The sequence below is a fragment of the Ylistrum balloti genome, unplaced genomic scaffold (assembly GCF_031769215.1).
Source record: "Ylistrum balloti isolate Yb309-2 unplaced genomic scaffold, AGI_CSIRO_Ybal_v1 Utg371788, whole genome shotgun sequence".
In the NCBI taxonomy this organism is placed as follows: Eukaryota; Metazoa; Mollusca; class Bivalvia; order Pectinida; family Pectinidae; genus Ylistrum; species Ylistrum balloti.
Genome location: NW_026782893.1, coordinates 8,392 through 22,966, shown reverse-complemented (window position 1 = coordinate 22,966; position 14,575 = coordinate 8,392). Strand labels below are relative to the sequence as shown.

Sequence of the window (14,575 nt, the reverse complement as noted above, 5' to 3'; positions counted from 1 at the left end):
TCTTCGATGTCACATACATGTATTAACACCATGTGTTTTATGCAAGGTTGTGTCTGGATCAGACCAGATTCATTTAACCTTCCAGGGAATGGAACAGCCAGCAAAACGTCCAATTACTGCTTTCTTAAGTGTAAAATTTCAACCAACGGTCTTTATCTCAAACAACACAACATTTCTCCTAAAAATGGTTTTACTATCATATTTAACACCACCTATTATTTTCCATAACTTTTTCTTACATTTGAAATGTCACTTTTATTAGCATACTGATTTATTCAAAGGCAGTGAAAGTAGGCGTGGCTGAAAAGCTTGTTTAGCATGTTGCATCGTTAGGCAAACTCATGGATGTGTCCTCAGACAAGCAAAATGGCTGTAGATGAAAAGAATAACACACAAACAATAAGGTTTGGCAGCAAAACTGTTGAAATTGGCGGATCACCTCCTGAGCAAGTTGAACTTGTGAAAAGTGATGTGGTGGCGATAAAGGAAAGGTACATGGTGATATTTTATATTTTCATTCGATGTTCTATCATTTAAACGGTTTGTTGAGTATTAAAAGAGACGCGTTACAAGTAAGAATATATGAATGCATTGATCATATTTATACTAGACGTAACCATGTTTGATTTTATAATCAGAATAGGTCAAGTATTAATTCAAGTGTATCAAATAATATCATATTTCTTTTTTTTTTCAAATGCATTATAAATACTTCGTTGAATATCATTAGTGAAAAAAAAAAACAAATCGAATATGCAAATACATTCTAACACCAAAGTACAACGCAATCAACTTCAGTCGGTTAAAATTATTGCAGCAGATCTACTTTATGTCCAAATATAATGAGAAAATATATTGGATATACAACTCTTTATTTATATCATCTAATATTCAGCGTTATTCTTCTACAACGGCTATATCTGATATGGCTGCTATATACAAAGCGGGACGTAAACTATTTCAAGATGTAATTATCATACCATGTAAAATACATATTTCCTACACAGATTTCTCTCTTGGTTTAGCTATCTTACTCACTGAAATTAATTACCGAATTTGATTTCACGAAGGATACCGATGGCAGGTGACGACGATTATTCATACAGGAAGTGGTTTGTGCTAGTTGCTGGTTTTTATGGCAACATGTGTAACGCATTTGTGTTCAATATGGCTGTTTTAAACACATCTTTCCTCGTGGAGTTCGGTAAAAGTAAAGCGGAAACAGCTCTTGTACAGTCAACTACGGCAGGAATGTTCTTAACCGCAGGTAAATGAAAAGCAAAAATCGAATTGCCATATTTTTCTATAATCTGTAATGTGTGTTCGTGATATTAACTGGGTTGTTTTGGTGTAAGGGCGATATAGGTGCTCAAACAAATGAAGGTAACTCCATAATTATATATTTATCATGTATTTATTCTTCAATTTCGACAAAACATCTAAAGTTAGAAAGGTAGATGCAAGACATAAATATACTCAACAAAAAAGAAAGGTTAACATGTTTCCTTGGCGAATACCTGTAAATGAGTGAAAACAAAATGACGTTTGTGCAATATTAGAAAAGGGTAATGTTTTACATTACAAAATCCAAGAGGGTTACCAAAATCATTCAAGCGTGAAAGTCTGTATTAGCGAAAGAGCTGCACGAGGATTTCTGCGACTAACTTGTATCTTCGCTTGAATTTCATAAACATTCAAACTGACAACTGTTCCTTAGATCCTTAGGACTTAGAAATCACCGTCTTGCTATCTATCAACTTTATCATTATGCCCCGCCATTTTTCAACAGGATAACGCACCAGCGCACACCGGTCGCGTCAGTAGAACTTTCTTGCAGCAGAATAACGTACAGGTGGTAGATTGGCCATCTAAATCACCTGATTTGTTACCGATTGAGCATGTCTGAGACGTTCTTGTGCGACGCGTGAGGGAACGTCAAAATCAGCCGTCAAACTTGCAGGAGCTGGACCAAGCCTTGATCGCTGAATGGAACAACATCTCTCCTCGAATTATCCGCCGGTTTACGATTTCCATGCGACGACGCTGCAATGCTGTTTACTTCGCAAACGGTGGCCATACCCGTGACTAATGGTGTTACCTTTGAAATTGACCCCAACGTCCTTTACAGTCGAATAAAATCAACTGAACGCAAAGTTTTATAATGAACCATGACTGCAGTTTTATCAGAATTGATCAATTACTTTATTCGTACATGATTGGTAAGGATTTATGAAGGGGTTGATTAATTAATCACAGAATAAAGTAGTGTTACCTTTCTTTTTTTTCGTTTAGTATATATGCATCTTCTTAATAAGTATATGTGTACATTTATAGGGTACAATCTTTTCAGGAGTAATCGTGGGATCGTTTGTATCTAGATATGGTGCGAGGAAAGTAGGCATGGCCGGAGGAATGCTTGCTTGTCTTGGTACCATCGCCTCGTTCTTTGCGTCATCTGTTCCATTCCTTGTTGTCACTTTGGGCATTTTCACAGGTAAACATCTTACTAAATAAAGCAACACTTTGTTAAAATGAAAACAATATCCAGACATTCAGTTAAATAAACATAAACCTAATGCCAAGACAGGTATTTCATAAATTTAATCTAATATTAGGCAGTTATTTCATAAATATAACCTAATGCCAAGACAAGAATTTCATAAATATAACATACTATCCTGTCAGGTATTTCATGAATATAACCGAATGCCACGACAGGTATTTCATAAATATAACTTAATGCCAAGACAGGTATTCCACGAATTTAACCTAATACCAAGACAGGTATTTCATAAATTTAACATAATGCCCTGTCAGGTATTTCATAAATATAACCTAATGCCAAGACAATTTTTTATGAATTTAACCTAATGCCAAGACAGGTATTTCATGAATTTAACCTAATACCAAGACAGGTATTTCATAAATATAACCTTATGTCCAGTCAGGTGTTTCTATTAGTTAGAAGTAATTTGTGTATACCATCCATCGGAAGCTAAACTACGACGTAAATACAATGTTTTATGATTAAAGGTGATTCTGCAAGTTAAAATGTTGTCAAATTTTTATTTTAAAAAATTGAAAGATGTTAGTTATCAACATGCTTATTGGAAACTGCTGGATCTGCATATCTTTCGGTCATCGCAACTAAGGAAGAACCGACATTTCATTCTCAGCCTTGCATGGAAATAACTGTAAAAACTGCAACTTGGTTCAATATTTTTTAAAACTGAATATGACTTTTAAAATCTGACCCTCAGCTTCAGATACATTATCTGGTAAAGCCTTAATAATCTTGTATTGATTCATGTAATGTCTTTAAATACTTTCGTATATAATGTTTTGCTCATTTTACCATTGCTGACCGAGGTGTAAGTATATGCAAATTCACAGGGAATTTGAATATGTATCATCTAATGTATTCATGCATGAAAGAGTGATAATGAGACGTTGATGATTTCGTTATAGAAGAGAGATATATATGTAGTGTATTACACTTCTGGCTGTAGAAACGTAACATAACATTTTGTGCTCGTTTTTAAGACTTGAATTAAGTTGTGAATAAGGCTTTACGGAAAGCAGATTAAGCATTTAGTTGAAAAGTATTTTAACCTTTATGAGTTTAACTTACTGATATTTCATCATGTTATGGTATATGAAATTATGCCGTAGTTCCATTATATATTTTTAATTCTCTTAAATTGTGTCCATTGTTCTATATAACAGGCACTGGACTGTCCGCTTGTTACATTGCTGCTCATACAAGTGTTGGGGAATACTTCGATGGAAAATCGAGACTCTTGGCTTTGTCGCTAGTATCGTTTGGTGCCGGATGTGGGAATATTCTATACCCTTATTTCCTCGATGTTCTGACAAGAGAATTCGGGTTTAGAGGATGTTTGTTAATACTCGGAGGGCTAATGATGAATATTATTCCATGTTTCGCAGTATGTAAACCCCAAATTGTCTCTGCTTTGAAGTCGACATTTACTGACATCGACAAGAAAACTATTAGCAGTAAATACCATTGCACTCAAACAAATTGCAAATGGTTTACACTTAAAAGACACAAACTCGAAAAAAAATCCGAATCAACGTTACAAAGATACCATTCAGTACAAAGAAGATTTCAGACACTTATTCAAAACAAGAATTTTGTTTTGTTTACACTGGCTATCGTTACTGCTATACCCTCTTGCGATTCCATAATTATTTTTCTCATCAACTTTCTCCAAATGAAAGGCTTTGATCACTCAAAGGCGATATCGATTTATTTTTGTCAGAATCTCTCGAATGCCATGTCTCGTTTTTTACCCGGCATCTTGGATTTAATACCACATTTGAGTGTTTTGTTAATTCCGTCTTTTTTGACAAGTATCGCGGCCATATCCTGTGGTCTCCTACCAACCGCTACCTCTTACGTACAGCACATTGTACTACTGGGATGTTTAGGCATGGCACGAGGGGCAATCTCGACCTGTATGCCCGTAACAACAATGAAGTTGGTTGGAAAAGATCTGTATTCCACTGGCCTTGGGGTCTGTTTAACAGTCGTGGGTATTAGCTGGATGTTGTCTGGACCTATCACAGGTAATTGATCAAAATGTTGCAAGCATTACCTTCTTGGGGGGGAAATGAAAAATTTCATAAGGTAAAAATGTATTTTGTTAGATAAAAACAAATTGCAAATTTTCAAATAATTTTGCATACATAAAGTCATATATTTACTGATGTACAGATACGCACATACCCTTTTTTTGAGAGGTTTAGATCTTCAGTAGAAACATTATTCTTAACCGGTTGAGGAGTACACAAAATGCTTATTGGAAAAAAGTCTAACTGAATCTTTCCTCTTTATCAATATATTTGTCTTTGAATTATACTATTTATTTATGCGTTTATACCTTTGTCTTTGACCTATATAAAATACTGTATTCCAGGACATCTAAGGGACGTATCCGGTTCATATGATCTGGTATTATACTGTGCGTCAGGCAGTCTTTGTATGGCCACCTGCTTGTGTGTGGTGGCGGCTATATTTAGAAAGTATGACAGAAAAAGGACTCCGAAAGACATTAATCTAAGGAATCAAATGAATTCCAAAACAGTTAATGTCGATTTGTTAGTTACTGAGAGTGATTAAATAAACAATGATTCTGATTGCTGATGTTTTAATATCCAAATCGGTTATGTTTATCATATGATAGTCCATTTAGATGCAAAAATTGTGCTTTTATTGTAACATGTTCCTTTTTATGTATAGATAATAGGTTGACACGTATCTTGTACAAAAATCTATTTTAAACTAGATAAGGATAATTATCCTTCGGCCCAAAGTAAGAACTGTTAGTAATATGCACATGTAATGGCTAAGATATGGGACAATATGTGAAAAAATCATATAAGTTGTATTTGTTAAAACGTAGAACGTAGGGACAAACTGACCTGAAAGTCAGACATGGTATCTTCATCTTCTCTGGACCTGTTTCTTCCTGGTGTCTTTCTTGGCACTACCTCATTTTTGACATTTGAGGTGAACGCCGCTTATTTGAGTAATGCTTTTTAATTAGTCTGAAAGTACAGACAACCCAAAAACCATTAAAACGATTTAATGAAAACGTACAAGGAGATTAAGACCAGGTGTTCCGGAAGAGAAATGATAATCAAGCTCAGATATATACGTGTAATATTTTCTTTTTCTCGTAACTTGTAGAGTCAAAATTGTATACTATTTTCAAACAAATTTGTCGGATTCGCTGATACTTTGACGGAATGCATTTGAAAGACAATTTAATATGACGTAAAAGTTATCATGACGTCATTAGTATTAAATATCATAAAGGTATCAGACAAATATGAGGCAGACAAATTTTGGGTCACGTGTTTGATTTCCCTGTCTACGTTCTGTACCATATCTCTAACTGCCTATTTGTAGAATGATTGTTTTTGTGTTATGTATCATTAACAACCCTCATCGGGTTGCCTTATTTAGTGTTATTGTTTCGCAACCTAACTGTTTAGTTAAGCATGCATACCTTTACATGCCTAGATGGAGAAAGTTCAGATGTTTCTGCTCTAACTGAAAGTCATGTTTAACCACTACGTTGTCGCTGTTCCAACGCTGTAATATTTGTGATAGAATTTTTAGTGTTTTTTTTTTTTTTTTTTTTTTGTATTTTATGTCACTTCTGAACATTTTCAAAAGAGAAATAAACAATCATTTGTCCACTTATATCATGAAGGAATCCTAGGGACGTACATTAGATTTCTTAAAAATCTTAATTTGTTTTCAAAACTGATGTTTCTTTAACAGCAAAATTATCATTTCATTCTAATTTTGCAATAAAACATTCATCGAGATTTCAGGTGGTATACACTGCAGGTGGACACTTGGTCACAGTTAAAAATAAACACGTTCTTCTAAAATTCTCAGATTCATGAAATTTAAAGGATTATGGGGCTAGTGCACCTCCCCATCTAAATTTTGACATTTCTTTCGATAATATTGAATTTTCCTTAGTCGCCTCCAAGTTTTCAACATTTAGGCCCTTAACATCACTGACGAGTATTAGAAGACTTTTATGAAAAAAGTGTTTTAGAGTAATGGCAAAAGCTGGTTGAAATAAAGAATTTCCTGTGCATTCATTTCCATTCGAAATTATCATTATTCATTTGTATTTGATAAAGGAATATTGAAACGAATTTGCCATACTTTCAACCCTAAATATGTACAATGTATTTATCATTATCATCATCAATATATGAATGTGAATTTCCATCAGTGTACAGATTAAAGTATTTTTCAATGAAATCACTACAACGACCGTAAAACTATACTTTACATCTCACATGCAGACTTTAATCTATTTTTCTTACCACTTTTGGGAACCTTTGTTTTGCCGTTTTCAAGACTTCATTTGTGACCTTCTGGTAACTTGACACGCGTGGATGTCGGGTGAAAACCTATACCATGTTATGTCTTTCATGTGACGTGACTGTCCAATGTTGGAGTGCCGACGAACGAAGACACCATATATATAAACATGTATTTTCTGTTCAGTTGTGATGCTGCTGTCATCGTCGCCAGACACATAACTCAGTATTATCTAATTTGAAGGTATGAATGTAAAAAAACAAAGCATACGTTGCATCATGACGAAAATAGAAACACGTCCTTCAATAATTTTTGTATGACAGGAACCCACGATGGATAAAATCTTCAACAATATCACGTCGACTTACGCTCAATTTAAAAGTCAAAAGTGGGATCGGTCAAAATGTGGATAGATATTACAGACTTATGTAAATTGTTCATCGCGAATAGGATTTCCAGTAAAGTCCATTTTGGACCCATGTTGAACATACATAATTTTTCTACAAAACCTGTGACAATTTCAATCTTTTTCAAAGTTTAATGTGTTAGATTAACAAAGACATATATTTGCACATCTTTTTTCCTTGGAATAAATTTCCTTCGTAAATTTTCATCTTATTAACAAAACATCGCTCAATAATAGGGAAATTTAAACCTACATCTGGAAAAGTGAATTCTAATACGAAACGTACAAACGGGTCTGCAAACTTAACTACTAAGTACGGATATCGTGATTCGGATACCACCTTGCTTCAGGAATGAACTCAAAGTCAAAGAATAGTAGAAATAAATCATAATGGTTTCAATCGTTTGATCATTTGTATATAACAAAAACAAATGGACTGAGAGTTTGGTCATGGGGAACATCGGCTAGCACGAGTATAACTGTTGAAGTAAAAGCCTTCTTTAATTAATCTGTTTTCCATCAGAGGGAAAAGTCTGATATCATTTTCAGAGTTTATTTTCATTCCCTTAATTTCCCATTTGTACAATATTTCTTCTTGTCAGACCCGATCAAAGGCTCTGCTATCATCACAGAAAAAAATCTCAGTTATCATTTTACGTTATAGCTGTTAATTATCGTATAAATTGAAATTAACAGTTTCACCTTCGAAGTTTTCGCAAAACCTCTAATAGACCAGTAGCTACAACATGACAGTGATATTGATCTATCATTAGACAAAATGTTTGCAGATTCTCTTTCCTTAATTTATTGCATTTTTATATTCAGTTTTGCAGCTAGATGGAATTATGTCGCTTCAAGTGTTTTGTTATATAATACAGTAAGATGCCGAGATAGAAGAAATATTTGAATTATTAAGGCGTTATTTTATAAGGACCTGGTTCCTGTTTCATATCTTGTTCAGAATAGCACTGTTATCAAGATCAAGTTGGAATATTAGTTAAGACAGGAGGTGGAGATGTGAAACTTTCAAACGAAACGTCAGTGGAATTTAATTAGTATGCAAAATTTCAACCTTTCTAAAAGAATGACTAATACAAAAATCATTATAATTTACAAAATTATTATTAAATTGAAGTTTAAATTTGTTAAGTTTTTATCTTTCACTAGGAGAAAGAAATTTGTTATCTATCGACATTTCAAGCTTTTCATAATATTTCCTTTTTTTGCAGACTCTTGTTGAGTTGCATCATCAAGATAGTAATTTGTCTGTAGTTTTCCCGTTGAGTCTAAGAGGAACATATTTTAATTATTTCCGGATACTATGCCTAATTTTACACTCGCTATTTATCACAGCCTGTCTATAGGATGGATCATTATTTTTTTAGTGGTATGGTTATGAATCTGTGTATTTATAGAATCTACTAGAAAATGGTCAATTTTTTCTGCAGTCATATTTCATTACAATTCCTTCCAGCGAATTGCAGTCTATTATTTATGCGGACGTAATCAGTCTCATTAAAACATATTGTCACATTAAGTTTACAAACAGTTTAATATCAAACATTATTGCTGAATGATTACTACAAATAATTGGATTTGCATATGAATTCTGGACAAGATTTTAATTAGTAAGGATAATATCAAATGATGAAGATATAGGTTGAGTAATACATGTTAGTTTGATACTGTGTAGATGGAGAAATTTTACCAATGATTAACATTGTGACATTAATATCACATGTGGAAATTATATCTAATGTATTGTTTGTAGAATGTTCTAGCATACATTATCATATCTGTTCCAGTGTGTAATAGTTAATTTTGTTCTATGGAGACTACCTAATACAACATTGCAATATTCAGTTTTTATTAATACCAGTTAAGTGCTACGGCAACGTCTATGAAAGTTATCAGAATATGAGTGTAATTTAGAATCAGTAGTAGATATTTCAGGCGAAAGGTAAGATTTAGTTAAGTTCAGTTTCTAAAAGTTTAAGTTTATTTCGCAAAATATCATACCTTCGAGTTCAGTTTCTACAAGTTTAAGTTTATTTCGCAAAGATCGAAAATTCTGATTGACAATAGCAAGATAACGCAGAGGTCCTGATAAGATTCAATATCATTACTAACCAGAAGTAAATATGAATTAGAAGGAGATTCCAAGTAAGATTAGAAATAAAAGAGATATGTACGTTACGAATGACTGCAGCAATAATCATATCGATGACAGCATGTTATGAATATATCAAAAATAATTATCATCCCAAATAATAATTAATATGACATTCTTAACGGCTCGTCAACACATAAAGGGACGTTAACTGGTAAAACATACTGCGACCCATAAAGGAAACGACATTAAACAAACTAAAAGGTAAAAGACAAATAGGTAAACCATCACAAAAGATTAAAATGGTACGTCATTGTCTATTATATAGACCAACATCTTTCAGATAATCTAGAATTTTACAAATCTCAACAGTTTCAAAAAGAGTCTTTATACTTGTAATGTTACGATAAAAAAATCTCGAGAAGACGGAAGGTCAATGTAGTCCAATAAAAATGTTTAACGGTGAAAGGCTCATCACATTCTATGCACCGAGGGTTAGCGTCGCCTTTCAATATATATGAATGCGTAAGGGATGTATGACCATCCGAAGACGGGTAAGGACAACTCCGTCTCGATGGTTGTCTCTATAGCATGGAGACCATTCACCGATGATATGTTTTACGGAGTGCAATTTAATGTTAGTATATTGATGCCATTCCTCCTGACACTGAGCTGTTAAGAATTGATAAATAGTTTAAAATCAGTAAAATGTTTTTGTTCGGTGGCCGGCATCCATGTTACTATGTGTTACTATGGCCTTACCATCATCTTTTGAACCATCATTCTATAAATGTAGAAATGTTTTATATTCTAACTGCAATTTAGAGAAGTATGAACGAAATGTGCAACTGTCGGTGTTTGATTTAACCATTTCATGAAGTGAAACATCAACTTCAGGTGAATTCAAGAGCCAGATTGAGATTCCCATCGTTCCAAATGACTGAATTTGGTCAATATCAAAATTTGTGTTTTTTAAAAGAGTGGAAATCCGAATACTGAATGGTGGAATGGTTTATGGTTTTGAAACAAAGTTTATAATTTGGATAAAATATAAGTGAAAAAGGAGGATTTGAAGGATTTGACTTTAGCTGAATGGTGTATTGCAACTATCCCAAATACAAGCATGCACAGATGCCGTAAGAATAAAAAAGTCGTGGATAAAAAATATACAAAAAGTATACGCACTTCTGTTTCAGAAAATATTGCCATCTTATAAATTAACGTAAACAGATATGTATAATCATGAATTTAGTAAACGACTAATCCAAATGTAAGAAATACCATATTCATAAGAATATGGGTATACGACAATGAGGAAATGGCGGTCAGTCTAATCACATCTGAACTGGGTCCTAAACATCTTAAATACGTAAAATCTGCATAAAGACATGTTCTTTTTTGAAAGTAAGGATCTTCGATGAAACTTGTGCATTGATCAAATGAACAGCTGTCTGTGGGACTGCACAACGCTACCTGATGTGTGATGTGTGCAAGATGTCTGCATGACAGGAAAGCTGAACGGAAGCTGCTATCGGACACATGTACGATTAAATTATGTTTCATGTAAGTTTAGAAGAGACCTCTAAATAAGTGTGGAATTGGTTTTATTATCCAAATATGATAGAGTAAAGTTAAGTATATTTCCTTACTAAGCCATATATTTATAGATCAGAAATATGTAGATCAAACAAGTACAAACTCCATAGTTATTTACACTCGTCACCGAGATAAGTTTGTTTACAAAGTACCGCATGTGACCAGTCAAAGTGTACAGCCATTACATACATGTATGTAATAATCTTTTCTTGTCTCGGAAATGAATCGTCTGAAACATTGCTTCATAAGAAGGAAATTATTCTGATATCACTTCTGTATTTTCTTTTTTTTATCATTTTGAGTAGAAAAAAATATACTTCCATAAATTTCAAGTTTCATGTTTGTTATTCCGGAGATCATGACCCCTTGCTTTGTCTTCTTCCGCCACACCTTTTCAATATGGGCGCCAACACAAAAAAGCACGTGGCCACACCCATACCGGCCGACGCGGAGTATAGTGCTAAGTCGTATGATCCAGACATGTCCCTTAGATATCCTGCAAAACAAATCAATATCATATTGTGCTTTACTGTAGGAAGGCTTGAAAAACGATGTGTTGTTAGCGATAATTTCACCATAGAGATGGAGGGTGATTCAGCTGATAAGATGATCTTAAGTCTAACATAGTCGCTGTGCAGTAAATCAAAAGTAGAAAGTATTTGATATCTTACCTGATATTGGTCCAGCCAACATCTCACTGACTCCAAAGACCGTCAGAGTGACGCCAAGGCCGGTAGAATACATATCTTTGCCTGTAATCTTCATTGTGGATACAGATATACTCGCGATGTTACCTCCACGAGCCACTCCCAAACAAGCCAGTAATATCAAGTGATGAACGTACGAGGTAGCGATGGGAAGAAACCCACAAGCAATGGCCCCAATACTTGTTATTATGGCAGGAATAAGCATAACATTGAGATGTGGTATCAGGTTCAAGACACCAGGTGCAAGTCGAAACAAAGCGTTGGAGACGCTGAGACAAAAGTACAAAGATATTGCACTAGGATGATCAAAGCCTTTCATATTCAAGAAGTTAATTAGAAAAATCATTAATGAGTCATTAGCTGGAATTGCCAAAACCATACCCAGCGTAAAAATAACATAGTCTGTGTTTTGTAAAAGTTTGACAATCTTTGCACGAATTGTATTTTCCTTGTGGAGCTTTACTCCAGACCTATTCTTGAAACTGAACAGTTTGTGAAACATCTGGAGGCAATAATGTTTTCCTTCACCTTCGTCATGTTCTAAATTATTCATTTTCAGTTGCATAACACCTCTAGTTTTTGGTTCACATATTGCGAAACACGGAACAATATTCATCATCATTCCTCCAATTATCAACAAACATCCTCTCCATCCGAACTCTCTGATCAAGTAGTCGAGGAGATAAGCATATACAATAGCACCACATCCAGCTCCGAAGGAGGCAAGTGACAGAGCCATGAGTCTTGGCTTTCCATCGAAGTATTCTCCCACACTAGTGGCAGCTGCTATGTAGCATGCGGACATTCCAAAGCCTGTTAATCATACAATCGTAGACGGCTCGTAAATGCTCTTCAATAACTTTCAGAATAAACGAAAACAAAAGACACAAACATATATACAGAATTTTAAGTATATTACAAATACAATTGATTTCAAATTTTACCATAGCAAGACTAATTTTACATAAATGAAGATAATGCATATTGAAACAAAATAAAATTACTCTAAGCCTAAATATAGCAGACAAAAGCTTACCAAAGAAAACACCAAAAGTAACCACCAAGTAGGGAATAGATGTAGCAAAGAAGGAAGTGATGGTACTAAGAGTTGTCAGTACTCCTCCACTTATTCCGACCGTCCTCGCACCGTATTTAGTAGTGATAGCTCCGATCAATACTCCTGGAACCAATTGTATATTCATATTCAATCCTCTATAAACTCAAAGACACACTTGAATGATCTTCTATTGATATGGGAGATCCAGAATTCGAATGGTTTTGTGATATGTTGGGGACAGGTTCTAGTAGCTTCCGAACTGTATGTAATCATTGAGAAAAAAAGAGAAAGAATTCCATACAAAAGTGAATGCTGATTCACTGAATAATTGTTTTAGCTTACCTGGTCAGAAGGACCGGCGTCCGGTATCCGCGTCAACTTTGTTTTTAAAAATCGCTACTATTCTTGAGCGACTGGGTAGGGTTTTTTTTACGAAAGACCAGAGGCATATTTCTCTGGGGAAGGGGAACCAAATTTCTATAGTGGGTCTAGTTCCAATGGATCTTTTACTGAATACGCCATTTCCGAGATACAACAGTACAAACAAGCAAATAAGTGTATAGATTTCGTAAGATATCCAACAAATATAAAAATTGAAGACCCATCGACCTTGTAACATACATCTTCGCAGTGATCTCGTTTTTCCTTTCTTTTACTATTCAAACCTAAATTCTAAATAGTGTTTTATGTTAAATTAAAACATGATAGATTTCAATGTATCCTTACATATATGAACATATATTTTCATTTACCTGTTGTGAGAAATAGTCCAATAGTTGTCGACTGCACGAGAGCAGTTTCTGCTTTACTTCTTCCAAACTCTGTGAGGAAAGCTACGTTCAAAATAGTCATATTGAACCCAAATCCCATACAAAAATTGGCGTAGAAACATGCAGCTAGAACAAACCACTTTCTGTATGAAGCATCTTCATCTGTCTTTGATGCCGATTTTGAACCACGTGCAGTGAACAAGCTAAGTCAAAGAAAAGACAGTGTGTGATTTAATCATCTTTTTATATTGTTTGTTATTAAGAAATACAAGCGAAAAAAAATGTTTTCTGTGAGACTCCAACCATACACAAGATATTTAAAGAAAGAACCTGGAACGCAAGATAACAGTAATATTATAAACCGGTTCCTGATATATTCCTTTACTTGCTAAAAAAGTTTTAATATCTGATTATCATAGAAGTGTTGACTCTCTATACCTCTCTTCGATCGTAGTTTGATCTTGTTTGATGAGATTATCTTCCTCAGGCAAAGTCAGTCCTTTTCCACCTATTTCAACCGAATGACTTTCATTGGCTTGGTTGGCAAGCAAAGTGGTTTGTATGTTCTGATTTCCCTTCAAATCCATCTGGCTGTTCTTATACACATTCATGTTACCATTTAAATAAAAATCTCTACAAAAACGAAGGTTCACTTATGTTTATAATTTTCATGTAAAAAGAAAATCAATATTTACATAATGGCAGGTAACTGGTGACACTTCAGGCTTTATCAGAATCATTATTCAGTTAATAGATAAATTAAACGTATATAGACCAATTATTGACTTGATGTTAACCAGATAATTCGAGAATACTCCAACTAAAACATACTACGTGTTATTTATCAATTAAATTAACTAGATGAATACTTACATCCATTAAGGGGTTCTGGCGTTTTTACCTTAAGATTGATATTCAGAGTATCCAAAATAAAAGATATTTGAAAAACACCATTTTCAGTTGGTAAAGGTTAAAATACTGTGTTAAACTGATATTAAACCTCTGGTCTCGCCACGAACCTTTGTGTCGCTGTTTTTCGACAAGGGACTGAATTA

General features: G+C 34.2%; 1 protein-coding gene across 1 annotated transcript; it reads left to right on the top strand.

Moving 5' to 3' along the window:
* Positions 1–366: 366 nt before the first annotated feature.
* On the top strand, positions 367–5,143 carry LOC132563604 (monocarboxylate transporter 12-like). Its single transcript, XM_060228345.1, has 5 exons — positions 367–491; positions 1,071–1,267; positions 2,351–2,494; positions 3,727–4,590; positions 4,941–5,143. Exons 1-5 carry the CDS (start codon positions 367–369, stop codon positions 5,141–5,143), a joined length of 1,533 nt encoding a protein of 510 aa, XP_060084328.1.
* Positions 5,144–14,575: the final 9,432 nt, after the last annotated feature.

Coding starts and splice junctions, on each gene's coding strand:
- LOC132563604 (XM_060228345.1), top strand. CDS start 367: ATGGCTGTAGATGAAAAGAATAACACACAAACAATAAGGTTTGGCAGC. Junction 1,268..2,350: donor AGGAATGTTCTTAACCGCAG/GTAAATGAAAAG, acceptor CAATCTTTTCAG/GAGTAATCGTGGGATCGTTT. Junction 2,495..3,726: donor CACTTTGGGCATTTTCACAG/GTAAACATCTTA, acceptor TCTATATAACAG/GCACTGGACTGTCCGCTTGT.